Source organism: Mus caroli, unplaced genomic scaffold (assembly GCF_978045245.1).
Source record: "Mus caroli unplaced genomic scaffold, Mus_caroli_1 scaffold_10, whole genome shotgun sequence".
NCBI classification, from domain to species: Eukaryota; Metazoa; Chordata; class Mammalia; order Rodentia; family Muridae; genus Mus; species Mus caroli.
Window position 1 is genome coordinate 22,704,401 of NW_028227265.1, and position 15,799 is coordinate 22,720,199.

At 45.3% G+C, this 15,799-nt stretch overlaps 1 protein-coding gene across 2 annotated transcripts in view; it reads right to left on the minus strand.

The window, feature by feature from the left end:
• Positions 1–15,799, minus strand: part of Tango6 (transport and golgi organization 6 homolog) — a 176,682-nt gene that overhangs the window by 64,852 nt on the left and 96,031 nt on the right. For both annotated transcript variants that reach the window (XM_085843607.1, XM_021169882.2), the window contains one exon: positions 9,063–9,203. In XM_085843607.1, the coding sequence (XP_085699733.1) occupies positions 9,063–9,203 (141 nt within the window). The remainder of the gene's footprint in view (positions 1–9,062; positions 9,204–15,799) is intronic.

A 15,799-nucleotide genomic window follows, 5' to 3' on the forward strand; every position in this document is an offset into this window, starting at 1 on the left:
CCTCTGCTTCCTAAGTGCTGTCATTAAAGCTGGGTCATTATGCCTGTCTCTTATTTCTCTTTTACAATTTTTTTTTAGATTTCATGTGTTTTTATTTACTGTGTATGTGTGGTTTGTCTTCACACATGTCTGTGTGCATGCAGTGCCCATAGGGGCCACATAAGAGTGCTGGGTCAACTGGAAGTGGAGCTGCAGAGAGATATTAGCTGCCAATGGGGTGCTGTGAATAGAACCCAGGTCCTGTGGAAGTCAGTGCTCTTAACTATGGAGCAATCTCTCCAGCCTCTGGATTCATATTTCATATTTATTATCCCCACCTCTGTGTCTCTCTCTGTCTCTGTCTCTCCCTCCCCCATCTCAGTTTGTTTGTTCTTATTTTAGACAGGGTCTATAAAGCCCTGGCTATCCTGGAACTCATCATTATGTTGACCAGGCTGGCCTCCAACTCAGAGATCTGCCTGCCTTTGTCTCCCCAGTGCTGGAATTAAAGGTGTGCTAACACACTCAGCTTCACATTTCTTAAAACAGGACATCTTTACTCTTTGCAATGAAAGCAAATGATAAAATAACTTTCACTTTAAAAGGAGGTCACACTTTTCATTGAATAGATGGTGTGAATTGTGACATCATCTGTAAAATAGTATGTAGCTATCTAATAGTCATTCTCTTAATTCATCTTAATTATCAGGCTAACCCAACTGGAACTCATCACAGCCTGTTAGACACATCCAATTTCAGCTGTTACTCAGGGTCTGTGAGGGACTGGTCTCTGGCTCCACTGGCAGATTCCAAAATCTATATAAGAGATAGTCCCTTATAAAACCTATGCATAGCTTCCCAGAAACTTTAGCTCATCTCTAGAAGGCTTATAGTATCTACTATAACATAAATGCTATATAAACAGCTCTTCTATTTTATTGCTTTCAGGATAATTGTAAGAAAAGGTTTGCACACACGCTTAGTGCACCATTTTTTTTTTTTAAATGTCTTCAATCTACAGTTGGTTGAATTAAGAGAAACTGAACACAGGGATATGAAGGCTGACTGTGTTCCATCTTCCTTTGTTTTCTATAGGGATATGAAGGCTGACTGTGTTCCATCTTCCTTTGTTTTCTATAGGGATATGAAGGCTGACTGTGTTCCATCTTCCTTTGTTTTCTATAATTGGTTGGAAGAAAATGGGTTGTCAGAGCAGGATCTGAGACTGAATATTCTAGTCTCTGGACAGATTATAGATTTTCTAAAATTAGATTATGGACTTTATTCTGGAGCTGGCTGGGCTGGGAGAAACGTGGATCCCAGGTTTCTCATCACTTGAATGAACTTTGAGGGGCAAAGTGTTTGCTAGCCTTAAACATAACGTCCAAGCCGGCAGCATGGCAAGGGGTTGACAGGGAGTTTTGCAAGTTTCAACAGTTAGAAATACACCTTAGAGCCCAGACCCACCCTTTTTCTAGAAAAGAGTATGCTGAGAGAAGACATGGATTTGCCTCAGGATTCTGGGTAATTCTACCTGCCATGGCATATGCCAACAAAGACCCATGATTGAGTCCTCTGCCCCACCCTCATTCAAACCTGGATTCCCAATGTCCTACAGGCAAACTCCAGATGGAGCGTCGTGACCTCGGCCTTCCACCCTCCTCTTTACAAGTCTGATGCTGCAAACGGAAACCTGTCTGAGCTTGCTGATTGAAAGACTACATCCGAGCCGGGCGTGGTGGCGCACGCCTTTAATCCCAGCACTCGGGAGGCAGAGGCAGGCGGATTTCTGAGTTCGAGGCCAGCCTGGTCTACAAAGTGAGTGCCAGGACAGCCAGGGCTACACAGAGAAACCCTGTCTCGAAAAACCAAAAAAAAAAAAAAAAAAGAAAGACTACATCCTACCTCTAAAAATAATTAAGAAGTGCTCTTCCTTCTGCTTCTCGGTGACACTACCAGCCTGTAGCTGCTCTCACTTAGTCACACATTCCACCTTCCCTCTCATTGTGGAGCAAAGGCACACACAGTGGGAGACAAATGGCTGGATTTGGAAGTTTAGTTAGAAACCATGGGAGAGTTTTTATCTGGGAGACACTGGCAGTCTCAGTTGTTGCTGTCAAAATGTACAATTCTGAAGGAAAACCTCGCTGTAAAAATGAAGAGCCTTAGAAGCACACGTGTGTTCTAACCTAATCATTCCTCCTTTAGGAGCCAAGTCTAAGAAAGGAATCAAAGGAACCAGGGGAGTGAATAGAAAAATCAGCAGCATTCTTCTTGCAATCAGAAAGAAACTAGCATCAGCCTAATTAGAGAACGTCTCCCTAAACGATATCTTAATTAAATCACGGCCCATTCAGGTCATTGACAATAGCACAATTGTTAACCACTGCATTTTTAGGAAGGTATTGATATAGAAAGGTACTCATGAACTGGACAGGGATAGCTTGAGCTAAGAGTTCAAGGCTAGCCTTCACAACATTGCAAGACCATTAAAAAGAAAAGAAAAGAGAGAAAGCAAGCCAGGAAATAAGGGAGAAAGAAAGAAAACAGGCTGCAGTGGGGACTCTGAAGTAAAGACACTTGCTGCTAAGCATTACAATCAATCCTGGGACCTGCATGCTGAAAGATGAGAACTATTGCATGCTGCCCTCTGACCTACACACAGCACTCACACACAAACACACACACACACACACATGCATGCATGCACACACATACACACAGAAAAACACACTACAGAATAAATAGATAAAATGAAAGAAGAAAAGTATTCATGAATAATGTTAGATGAAAACAAGAATATACATATAAATATAATTCTGAGAAAAAAATTATTAAAACCTAACCTGAAGGCTGGCCCTACCATAGCTCAATGGTATAGATCACACACGCACGAAACCCTAGGTCTAGTCCTTAGCATCAGTCAGGAAAGTAAAATTTAAACCAGGAGTAGTTGACAAATGACGACGAGAGTCTCATTTTTCATACTTTCAAATACTTAAAAAAAAAAAAAAGATATGGCCGGGCGTGGTGGGGCATGCCTTTAATCCCAGCATTTGGGAGACAGAAGCAGGCGGATTTCTGAGTTCAAGGCCAGCCTGGTCTACAGAGTGAGTTCTAGGACAGCCAGGGCTACACAGAGAAACCCTGCCTCGAAAAAATAAAAAAACAAAACAAAAACAAAAGATATGAAATAACCTTGTGTTATTGTATAATTGGGGGACGAGAAATGTCTATTTATATATTTTAAAATAAACTAATAAGTTAGACTGGACTTCAGCCTTTAGCTCTGACCACATTACTAGTTCCCAAATTATATGAGTCTAAAGGCTTGAGGAGCTGAGCCACATCCAAGGTGACCAGATCACATGTGACAGGGCGTGTATGTGTGTATGCATGTATGTCTATGAGTGTGTTTGTGAGTGTATTGTGTGATGGGGCATGCATGTCTCGGTGCCTGGACCATCTTAGGTGTTAGTCCTTATCCTTCATCTTGCTGGGGAGAGAATCTCTTGTTCCCCACTGAGCAAGCCAGGCTGGCTGGCCTGGGAGCCTCTAGGGATGCACCTATGTCCACTTCCATCTTCCTGTGGAAGTACTAGTCCTATGGACACACTATCACATCTGATTTTACATAGGCTCTGGGAACAAAACTCAGGTCAGCAAACTTTTGTGGCAAGGACTTCTAGTCACCATATCCCTGACCCTAAAAACATGATTCTAAAGCTAGGTGTGTTGCATTCATGTCTGTAATTCCAGTACTTTCCAGGTAGAGGCAGGAGGATAAGGAGTTCAAGGCTAGCCTTTACTATATAATAAGCTTGAGGCCAACTTAGTTTAAAGGAAGGAAGGAAGGAAGGAAGGAAGGAAGGAAGGAAGGAAGGAAGGAAGGAAGAAAGGAAGGAAGGAAGGAAGGAAGGAAGGAAGGAAGAAAACCCGCTGAGTTAGAATCTGCCACTATGTTGGTTTAGTGCAGCTGAGGTCTGGGAGCCTCTGGCCTGGTGACATATGATTCACATATCTTCCCACCTTTCACCTTAAACCTCTACTGTGAGGGGAGAAATCTCTGAACCATAGCAAAGTTACTTTCCCAGACTGCCCAGCCATGCTGTGCTACAAACAAAACAAAGCGAAGGAACACCAGCAACACACGTCTCTGCACACACTGCACACTGCCACAGTCAGGTATGTCCGCACAATGCCATGGCAGGTCCCTCCCCACCACTGTCACCTCGAGCTGAACTCAAAGCTCCCTGCTCCAACTTCCAGCTGTCCACAGGTCTAACTTAAGCGGCTACTCAATAAATGTCTGAGTTTGTGTGTGTGTCTGTCTGTCTCTCTTCCTTCCTCCCTGCCTCCTGCCCCCTTCCCCTAGGATCTTGCTATGCAGCCCAGGCTGGCCTAGAACTCCTGACTCCCTCCTTCAGGATCCTTAGTTTTAAGAGGACAGTCATACTCACTTCAGTAAATGTCTCTGAACTGAATGACTATGATGTCCTCGTTCCCAAGATGGAGTAGGTGGGGAAAATAGTCAAGATAAAGAATTTTGAGCTGGGCAGTGGTGGCGCACGCCTTTAATCCCAGCACTTGGGAGGCAGAGGCAGGCGGATTTCTGAGTTTGAGGCCAGCCTGGTCTACAAAGTGAGTTCCAGGATAACCAGGGCTACACAGAGAAACCCTGTCTCGAAAAAACCAAAAACCAAAAAACCAAAACCAAACCAAAACAAAAACCCCTAAATTCAAATTCAGAGAGTGGTTGGATATCGCTATAGGCAGGGTTGTTAATAGCGTTGCATCAAAGATTTGTGACCCCAGCTTGAAAAGGAGCCACATACTTTTTATTTGTAACTTCTGATGAGTGTGATTCAGTGGTCAAGTGTGTGCTTAGTATGTGTGAGGTCCCGGGTTAAATCCCTAGCATTACACCCCAAAGTCCAACCAAACAAATTTTAAAAAGCAAAGCAATAACAACAACAATCAACCTAATCTTTACTCTTACCCATTCCTCATGATGAGAAAACAGTGCACCCCCTGAACACAGGAGAATTTAGTAGTTCAGCTTCTGGTCCACTACAGAGGGCAGACGGAAGACAAAGGGTAAAGCACAGAGTTACCTCAACGGTGGCCACAGGCTCTGCAGGCAGGTAGCAGAGAGCTATCCTTGCAACATTCTGAGTGGATAACTCAGTAGCAGGGCCCTTGCCTAGAATGCACAAGGCCGTGAGTTTGATTCTCAGCAATCCATATCAAAATGAAAAATGTGCTAACATGATTGGTAGAAAATACATGAAGTTAGCTGTGTAAGAAATTCCCAAATGCGGGCTGGAGTGATGGATTAGTGGTTAAGAGCACTGACTGCTCTTCCAGAGGTCTTGAGTTCAATTCCCAGCAACCATGTGGTGGCTCACAACCATCTGTAATGGGATCTGACGCCCTCTTCTGGTGTGTCTGAAAACAGTGACAGTGTACTCACTCACATATAGAAAATAAATAAATCTTAAAAAGAAAAAAAAGAAAGAAATTCCCAAATGTGAAAGAATCTGTGGGTGTTCTATGGAAATGAATAAATAATTCATTAAAAGATTTATTTTTTAAATTATGTTTCTGGGGGTATTGTGGGGGAAGTGGGTGTGTGTGCACATAAGTACAAGGGATTGTGGAGGCCACAGCCATCAGATCCCCCTGGTGCTGGACTTACAGGCAGGTCTGAGCTGCCTGATAATGAGTATTTGGGAAGAGTAGTGCATGCTTTAACTGCTAAGCCATAGCTCCATGAATATGTTTTAAGAATGAGAAACTGCCGGGCAGTTTGCCGAGCACATGCCTTTAATCCCAGCACTCGGGAGGCAGAGGCAGGTGGATTTCTGAGTGAGTTCTAGGACAGCCAGGGCTATACAGAGAAACACTGTCTTGAAAAACCAAAAAAAAGAGAGAGAGAGAGAGAGAGAGAGAGAGAGAGAGAGAGAGAGAGAGAGAGAGAGAGAGAGAGACTAAGCCTAATAATGCATCTTACGCTGTGTGACATGTCAGCATATACCTGGGGCAGCAGAGGTACTTAGTCCCTAGGCTGAGGAACAGAAAATTTGTAGTATGTCATTCATACAAAGACGAAATTTACATAACTGGTTTTTGTTTGTTTGTTTGTTTTTTGGTTTTTCGAGACAGGGTTTCTCTGTATAGCCCTGGCTGTCCTGGAACTCACTTTGTAGACCAGGCTGGCCTCGAATTCAGAAATCCACCTGCCTCTGCCTCCCGAGTGCTGGGATTAAAAGCGTGCGCCACCTCGCCCAGCTTTACATAACTGTTAAGCAACTGTGGGATGGGTCTCCTCAAGGCCCAGCTGACCTCAGCTTCACTACGTGGAGGAGGATAGCCTGGATCTCCAGCTCTCCCAGCTCCACCTTCCTAGTGCTAAGATTACAGCTGTGTGTCAGCACACCCAGTTAATGTCTTACATGTTCCTAGGTGGGTTTCCTTTAATGCAATATTACATAATAGCTCACAGATTACTACCAATATCAACACCGACAATATCAACACAAGAGGAAACAGATGGAAAATATGCGAGATGACTGGCAACTTAACAATTTGTTAAGATTACATTTCTAAAAGTTAAAAAAAAAATTGAACAGTTTCTTTAAAAAGACAAACAAAGCCAAAATCCTACCACAATGATCTACATCAAAAGGGACACACACACGTTAAGATAGATTTACCTATACCAAAACAAACAAAATTATAACTGTGTTTCAGAAACAAAACTGAAATATTAACAACAGAAGAAGAAAATATCTACACTAAAAACATCAATGATTCAAGATCTTTAAACACACAGACTCAAAAAAATGAAATTGTAGTGCTGGAGAGATAGTTCAGCAGGTAGAATGCATAGTCCTTCCTCCCTTCTTCTCTCCTTTCCTCTCCTCTTTCTTTCCTTCCTTCCTTCCTCCCTTCCTTCCTTCCTTTTGGTCTTTCATGGTTTCTTTTGTAGCCTTGGCTGCCCTAGTCCTAGATTTGTAGAGCTGACTGACCTTGAACTCAGAGATCTGCCTGCCTAAGACTGCATACTGCTCTTAGGGAGGACATCAGTTCCCAGCACCCAAATCAGGTGGCTTACGACCACTGTAACTCCACAGCCTGGAGTCCAGTGTGTCTAAATTCCAAAATACTTGCATACACACAATGTTAAAAATAATAAAAATAAACCTTTATAAAGTAAAATCCTGTCTGGGTACGGTGATATAGATCTATAATCCTCAAATTCTGCATTTGAGAAACTTAAGCGGGAAGACTGCAAGTGGAAGGCCAGCCTGTGCTGTAAAGCAGGACTTTGTCTAAAAAAAGGAGGAAGAGGAGGAAGAAGCAGTAGTAGTTATGTCCATAAAGTCTCACCAACATGACTTATTAAAGACACGCTGATCAAGAACAACGATAGACATACCAAAGTGGACAGGGGAAGACCCTGAGGTCTCCACCCCACACAAAGAACTCCAGGCAACCAAAGAAAGCTGAGAGCAGGAGAAATAGCCTTCCCAGGGACAAACCACCAACTGGTTATCCAGTACCAAGGGGTCAGCCATTACCTATACATATATGCATGCAATACCAATTAATGAAAAAATCGGCCATAAGTTTGAAAGACAGCAAAAACCGGAATATGGGAGGTATATGGGAGGGTAAGGAGGGAGGAAAGGGAAGGAGAAAACGATGCAATTATTAACTCAAGAAATAAAAGAAGTAATAAAAAAATGCCAAAAACCAGAAAAAAAATGTCTCTAGATAAGATTGTACCTGACAACTGTGTGCCCTCCCGGCACAGCAACAAAGGACAGCACATTTACACGTCCAGATTTAACCCAGTTCGTAAGCACCTGCCTCTCCCAGCACACTAGAAACAGGGGGTTAATTCCATTAAAATGAGGTTCAAGAACGATCAAAGTAAACTGAAAATGGTAAGTTTGCAGAAGCCTGCTTACCTCTGGGGCAGGCAGGCCAGAAAGGGCAAAGGCAAGTTTTCTGGGTCAATGGGTGTTTTTGATTTGAGTGTTAGTAAGAACACCGAGTGCCATAAAATCAGTGTACTGCAAGCATTGCTGATTATATAGTCTACCCTGAGGGATTTTTTTTTAAATTTTATATTTGTTTGACTGTTTTGATTTTTGAGAGCATCTCACTATGTAGGCCTGGCTGCCTGGAACTTACTATGTGGACCATGCTGGCCTTGAACTCACAGAGACTTGCCTGTCTCTGCTACCACCGCCAGTCCACGTTTTAAAAACAGAAAGAGAAATGAACTCTTGCTGCTTTCCCATCACCACCTGAATATGGCTTTATATAGCATGAATATCCTCATCTGTACATGCGGACACTGAATGAAGAAGCACCAGGAAGGAGAGACGAGGATCCCTAACGGAGCCAGAGCAGCTCACAGAAAACACCTCTGCAGCTTCTAGGCAGAGAGCAACTTCATGTCAGCATGTCAGTTCTTCACACCATCACTCATCGGCAAAGGAATCCTGGACACACTGCTGAAGGCGGCTGAGCCACAGCCTCACAGCCACCACGCCTCTGACAACTTGCTTAAAGGACTGGTTGGGAAATTGGTTGCGACCATACATACACGGCAGACAGTCCTCACCAGTTCTCCATTCCCTGGTCTGCTTGGATCTCACCCTGATGTGCTTGCTGCTCTCGGGTGTGAAGTCTCTTTTCAAGTCCATTATACATTGGCCTCCAAGCTGGGGGCACCCATACTCCCAGCGGCTGAGGCAGCAGGTTGTGATGTGGAGGTCAGCCTGCTTGAGAACTGCCTGAACAGTGTATCTCAGGTCAGCTAGCCCGCATTCCGAGAGCCCACCCCACTCACACGGACCCCAGCAAAGCACAGCTCTTGGAGAGGGAAACTAAGCAGCCATGGGGAAAGAACTCTTCACACAGGTTTGGCTGGGCATGTGTTGAATCCCTAAACAGTCGTCTTCCCCTCTGATCGGCCCTCGTCTGCTAGAACGAGCCTTCCGGTACATAGACAGAGCAGTGCTACACTGCTCAGTTTCAGAGAAATGGAGTAAACAAACAAAACTCACCCAGCGCTCTGACAACTCGCATCAGGACCTCGCCCACCTTCATTCTGGTCTCAGGAGTGTGCTTGTCTTCCCCACTGTCATATTTGGCCAACAGATCCACCAAGATTTCTTCAGGGTACACATCTGAGAGAAGGGCAACCCCTGGGGTTCAAAACAGAAAGAAAGAACTCATTGTTTAGGATGGGGAGACAAGTAACCTAGATATCCTGTGATGGGATGGATACAAAGATTTATTTATTCATTCATTCATTTATTTATTTATTTTACATTCATTAGTGAGTGTGTGTGTGTGTATCAGAGGACAAGTGTAGGAGTCAATTCTGCCCTTTCTCTCACCTTCATCCTCGGTATTAACTCAGGCCATCAGCCTTGGTGGTAAGGCATCTTGACTCTAAGCCATCTCAGCAGCCCACACTTAAACCTACCTGTAACACTGCAGGCCAAGGCTGTCTCTATTAAGGACAGATGACTGTTGTAAGTGGAAGATGGTGACTGGGAACCCAGATCTCTGGATTTGCTAATCCTAGCCAGGGCTCTGAGGCACTGCCATGGACATTCTGTAATCTATGAGCTATGGACACCTGCAGTACAGGCTAAATCCCTATAAGTCATGGCTGGAATTGGCACAGCAGCAAGGAACCACCAGGGATCCCCCGGATTTTACTATTCTAGGGTTTGATGAATGGAAACGTTCTGTGGACTTCAGCCCAAAGCACAGTTGTGCTTCCTGCCTTTGCCATAGCTCTTCATTACAGTCTGATTTCTCTTGTAAAACTGTGATTGTCATAGCAATTTCCCCATTTTTCAGAGCCTTCTGGGCACAGCGGGTATCAGATTTCAGCTGATGGCCGATTTCTTGGATCCCTTCCGCCATCCATGCAGGGCCTCCACAGTATGTACCCTACAAAAGTGCTATCACACCTGAGCCCAGCTTTATACTCAACCTCAGCATGGATGCGGTAAGGGGAAAATGACCCTAGAGAATAAGCCTGCTGCTCTCCACACTGTAGAAATTCTTGCTCAGAGAGGAAAGGTTATCCCTTCTAAAGGGAGGGCGGGCATTTCTCCTGCAGCCAGGAAAAAGGAACCACACATAAAGAAGGAAGTGTTTCCGAGGCCTCCCGGCTTGCAGCTCAGCCTCTCAGGTCGCCAACGCCAGGTCGGCTTTTCCTAAGCCTCTAATTGTTCTGCCTGATTCCACCCTTACTGCATATGGTGGGAACAACTGTTTAAAAATACAAATGAGCCCCCTTCATTCTGTGTGTCAACCCTTCAATGGTTCCTCTTTTCCTCCGAAGAAGCCTCATTCCCTCCTCTGTCTACTCTCTGTCTTGCCCCATCCCTCTCTCCAAAACCCAAGGACCAAGGAACCCTCTCTGAGTATGCTATTCTTTGTTCCCTTGTCCTGAACAATTCTGCTTACCTAGGTTTTGTCTGTTTGTTATTTTTAACTTTTAGTATAGCAAGCTGTTCTTGGCCTGTTTCTGGGCCTCACTTTCTCTGCTCAAGCAGGGGCTTCTCCTCTGGCAGACTGTTGGCTCGCTCCCCACCTCCTAAGGTAGCAGTCTCGGTCCAGCCATCACCTGGCCCTCCCGCCTGCTCTGTTCTCTCCTGAGCACAGAGCACTGCTGTTCCACTCACACGCTCCTTTATGGATTGCTTGCTCTTCTCCTTGCAATGCAGACCGCAGAGTCAATGATTTGACTTTATTCCGTGCTGCATCCCCAACGCCTAGTGACAAGCCAGCACACAGTAGGTGTTCAGTAACTATTTGCTCATGGGTCAATGAACGAATGAGTAGGAAGGGCTCAAAGAGCCAGACGTGGATCTTTACACCTGCAATCATGGGGCCCAGAAGAACCAGGAGTAGAGGCTACAGGTAGCAGGAGTCTGGGCCACAGATAGCAGGAGTCTGGGCTATAGATAGCAGACTCCACAGCAGCCAGGGCTTAAAATTGAAGCTGTTTTAAAGGCCATGAAGGGAAAGAGAAGAAAAACAAGGAGGGGAGGAAGAGGAGGAAGAAAGAAGAAGAGGAGGAGGAAGGAAGAGGAGGAGGAGGAATAAGAGGGAGAGGAGGGGGCTGGAGAGATGGCTCAGCGGTTAAGAGCACCGACTGCTCTTCTGAAGGTCATGAGTTCAAATCCCAGCAACCACATGGTGGCTCACAACCATCCGTAATGAGATCTGATGCCCTCTTCTGGGGTGTTTGAAGACAGCTACAGTGTACTTACATATAATAAATAAATAAATTAAAAAAAAAAAGAGGAAGGAAGGAAGGAAGAGGAGGGAGAGGAAGAAGAGGAAGAGGAGGAAGTGGCAGCCAAGAATGGATGGTGAAGGAAGAGGAGGGAGAGGAGGAAAGAGGAAGAAGGGGAAGAGGAGGAAGTGGCAGCCAAGAATGGATGGTGAAGGAGAAGCAGCAGCACGTTTGGGATCTATAATTATATTATATTTATACTCAGGTCTGCATTCTCTTGACTAACCTGACCATCTTCAGGCACGGTTGTTGCATACTGTGTTCTAAGGTATAGGTTGTGAGTCTACTCTACTCTCCTTCGCATGACACCCAGTATCCACTCTCTGCACGTGGGCTCAAACATCACGTAAGCAGAAGCTCTGCTCATGTGGAGTTTCAGGCTGTGACAGGAAGGGAATGCAGCCCACTCTACTGTGTAAACTGATGGGGAAGTCTTTGGAAGTTCAGGGTGGAATCAGGGAATATCCTAGCTTAGGAAATAGATCTGTGGCTTAAAGACAAGGTAAATGAATTATTTACTAAGAAAGAGGATGGATGGATGGCGAGCCTTGGCTGCAGCCGATTCTCATTCGGGCCCACACTCAGAGAGCCTGTGGATGTCCCCTTTGGGAAGTAGAGCAGTGCTTTGGAGTGAACAGTGGGGGGAGGGGCGTTTGCTGGACAGAACTTTGTTATCTAGGATTCTAAAACCATCCTTTCCTAATGTCTCTCGTGCTAACATTTATTTCTATTTTTCTCTTTCTCCAGTCTTTAGCAGAAATAGTTATTCCCTTCTTCAAACATACTATTCTAGCCAAACATGCTCAGACATATAGCTGTGTCTCTCTATGTCTCCGGACACCACCTTGGGATTCCTTTGGGAATCAGTGGTCCACGCTCCAGTCTCTGTCTGAGGGCTACTTAAGTGTGCTGGAAACCCACCTGCCCTCCCTCTGGCTGGGACTTAGGCTGACAAATTAAAACACTCTGTCCCATCCCTACCACAATGATTGGTTCAGGAATAGGAAAGGAGTCTAGAACCCAGATTGGAACTCCAAGAAAAGGTAGCCTGTCACCCCTTTGTTTAGTGTCCTGGACTTCCAGTGGCCACTGTGAAGATAAAACCCACCCAGCAAAACACCAACATAGAAACAAGTAGCAATCTTCAAGAGGAGGGAAGGGAAGAGCCTGGATAGATTCTCCGAGCCTCCAGGTCTGACTGGGATGCTCAGCAGGCTTTTTGGACACAGAAGCTAATAAACACTAGCTTATGTTTCGAGGCAGGGTTTCTTTGTGTAGCATTGCTGGTCCTGGACTCACGCTGTACATCAGGCTGGCCTCAAAATCACAGAGATCTGGTTGCCTCTGCCTCCAAAGTGCTAGGATTAAAGGCGTGCACTGACATTACCTGGACTTTCCTTTCCTTCTGTCTTTTTTTCCCAGTTCTCCAACCTTCTAACATCCTGTGTCAACTTGACATAGGCTACAGCTATTTGAGAGGGAACCTCAATTGAGAAGATGTTTCTATAAGATCAGACTGCAGTACATTTTCTTAATTAGTGATTGATGGGGAGGGGCTGGGCCCCTTGTGGCTCAGCCCATTGTGGGTAATGGCATCCCACAGCTGGTAGTCCTAGGCTCTATAAGAAAGCAGGCTGAGCAAGCCAAGAGGAGAAAGCCAGTTAGCAGCACCCTACATGGCCTCTGCAAACAGCTCATGCCTCCAGCTTCCTGCCCTGTGTGAGCTCCTGTCCTGGCCATCCTTCAGTGATGAACTATGATGTGAAAGCATAAGCCAAATGAGCCCTTTCTTACCCAGGTTGCTTTGGTAATGGTGGTTCATCACAGCAAAAGAAACCCTAGCTGGGACACCCCCTTTTAGATTTCTTTTCTTTTCTCGTTCTGTAATCTGAAGTTGAAGCTCCACCAGGCAGCATTTACTACCAACTCTTCCACAAAAAGGCCATCAACGGCTGAGCACAGCCCGCTTCCCACAGTCCTGGATTCACCTGCCAATTTACCATCGTCCTGCTAGGCCACTCCACAGACAACTACTGAGAGCCCTCTGACTCCTGCTCGCTGTTTTCCTTCTAGAATACAGCTGCTACCTTAGAGTGGATCTGTGGGATCCAGGATGCACCAGCCTTACTCACCAGGCAGTAAGAACCTCATATAAAGGTGAGACCACAACAGTGCAAAGATTGCGTCTATTTTAGATTTTGATGGTTATTACTCTAACGCTGTCAGGCCCGGGTTTTTTATAATCCACACATAACCTTTGGTCCCTCCCACCTGGCAATTCCCTTTGTAATTTGAAAAAGTGGGCCAACTTCAGGGTCAGCACATGAGCCATCAAGGTGCCTTCCACTCTGACTACAGGAGCTGACTGCTGCCAGGGTGCCAGGCAGCAGGTGAGATGTGCAGAGGAAAGATGAAGCCAAACCACAAGGGTTCACGGGATTCAGCTCCGTGTCGAGTCACAGCATGGAGCATAGGGCATAGGAGTAGAGAGCATAGAAGGGTTCACGGGGTTCAGCTCTGTCACAGCCAAGCCACAGCATGGGGCATAGGTAAACTGGAAACTCTTCAAAACAAGCAGCCTTGCAAAGTAACTGTGGCTCCCCCCAGAGGATCCCTTAGCAGGCGACCAAGTGATCTGTAGAGGCTCTCACAGGAGACAGGGAGAGCAGAGGAAGGTTAGCTTCACAACACTCTAAGATGGATAGCTCTAAATGGTGTGGCTGACTGGCTCCATCTTGGGAGCCAGCTAAGCCATCCCAACTTCACAACTAATTTGCCTCCCTTTTCCTGGGCAGAGAACAACCACCCAAAGTACTCGTGGAATCTGGAAAATGACCGACTCACTCCAACTCCTCAGGCGCTTCTGCAAACAAAACTGTACGAGGCATAAGAACCACACAGATTGTACGACTCCATTTACACGGGCCACTCTGATGAGGGCAATTTGCATACAGATGAGGTGGTTAGCTAAGGCCGTGGAGTTGGCTGAGTGATGAGCTACACTACTGGATACAGCATCTTTCTTCAGTGATTCAAAACACTCTAAAACTGACTGTCAAAATGGCACGCACCCTAGGACTATTAAAAACAAAACCAAACAAAACTACTCAAGCTGGGCAGTGGTGGCACACGCCTTTAATCCCAGCACTTGGGAGGCAGAAGCAGGCGGATTTCTGAGTTCAAGGCCAGCCTGGTCTACAGAGTGAGTTCCAGGACAGCCAGGGCTACACAGAGAAACCCTATTTCGAAAAACCAAGCAAGCAAGCAAGCAAGCAAACAAATAAACAAACAAAAAACCAAAACAATAACAACAACAACAACAACAAAAACCCTAATCAATTGTACACTTTAAAAAAATTGTTGTGTGGGGCTAGAGATGGGTCAGAGGTTAAGAGTATGAACTGCTTTTGCACTGGACCTGAGTTTTGTTCTGGTCACCCTCCAGTTCCAGGGGTTCTAATGCCTTTGGCCTCTGAGGGCCCCAGCATATCATATTCATTCTCTCATTCTCATTCTCATTCTCTCTCTCTCTCTCTCTGAGACACACAATTCTGGGTATGATATAACATGCCTTAAATCCCATAACTTCCTAATAAGGAAAAACCTGTTGTTATTATTGTTTTAGGGAGAGTCTCACGATTTATTTGGCCCAGGCTACTGACCTTCTCATCCTCCTGCCCCGGCCTCCCAAATGATGGAGTATAATCACACACTACCACATCTGGATTTCATGAACTGTACAGGTGATGATTTCTAGTGCTGGGGAGTCACCAGGGCTATTGACTATACCTCTAGCTTAAACTGTACATGCGGATGAACCAATGATGAGGGAAGTGAATACAGTATCTCAGAAAGCTATTACCTACATGTACTGACACATTACATGGCACACTATGAACATGTACAATTTAATTTTCTTTTTTTTTTTTTTTTGGTTTTTCGAGACAGGGTTTTTCTGTATAGTCCTGGCTGTCCTGGAACTCACTCTGTAGACCAGGCTGGCCTCGAACTCAGAGATCCGCCTGCCTCTGCCTCCCAAGTGCTGGGATCAAAGGCGTGTGCCACCACACTGGCTTAAATTTTTATTACATGTGTTTATGCATGTATGTGTGTGCATGTGCCATTTGTATATGTGGAGGTCAGAGGACAACTTGCAGGAGTTGGTTCTCTCCTTCCACCATGATGATCCCAGAGATTAAACTCAGGTCTCGGGGCTTGGCAGCAGGTGCCTCTACCCACCAAACTATCTTGCTCCTCCTCCTCCTTTCTCTCTAATTTTTCTATCTCTTTCTCTCTCTCTTTCTTCCCCCTTTTAAGACAGGATCTCAGCCAGGTAAAGCACAGTGTACACAAAGAACCCTGTCTTGAAAAATCAAGAAGAGGAAGAAGAAGAAGAGGAAGAAGAAGGGGAAAGGGAAAGGGGTTGACAACAGGATCTCATTACATAGCCCTGGAGGCCTGTAACTCACTGTGCAGACC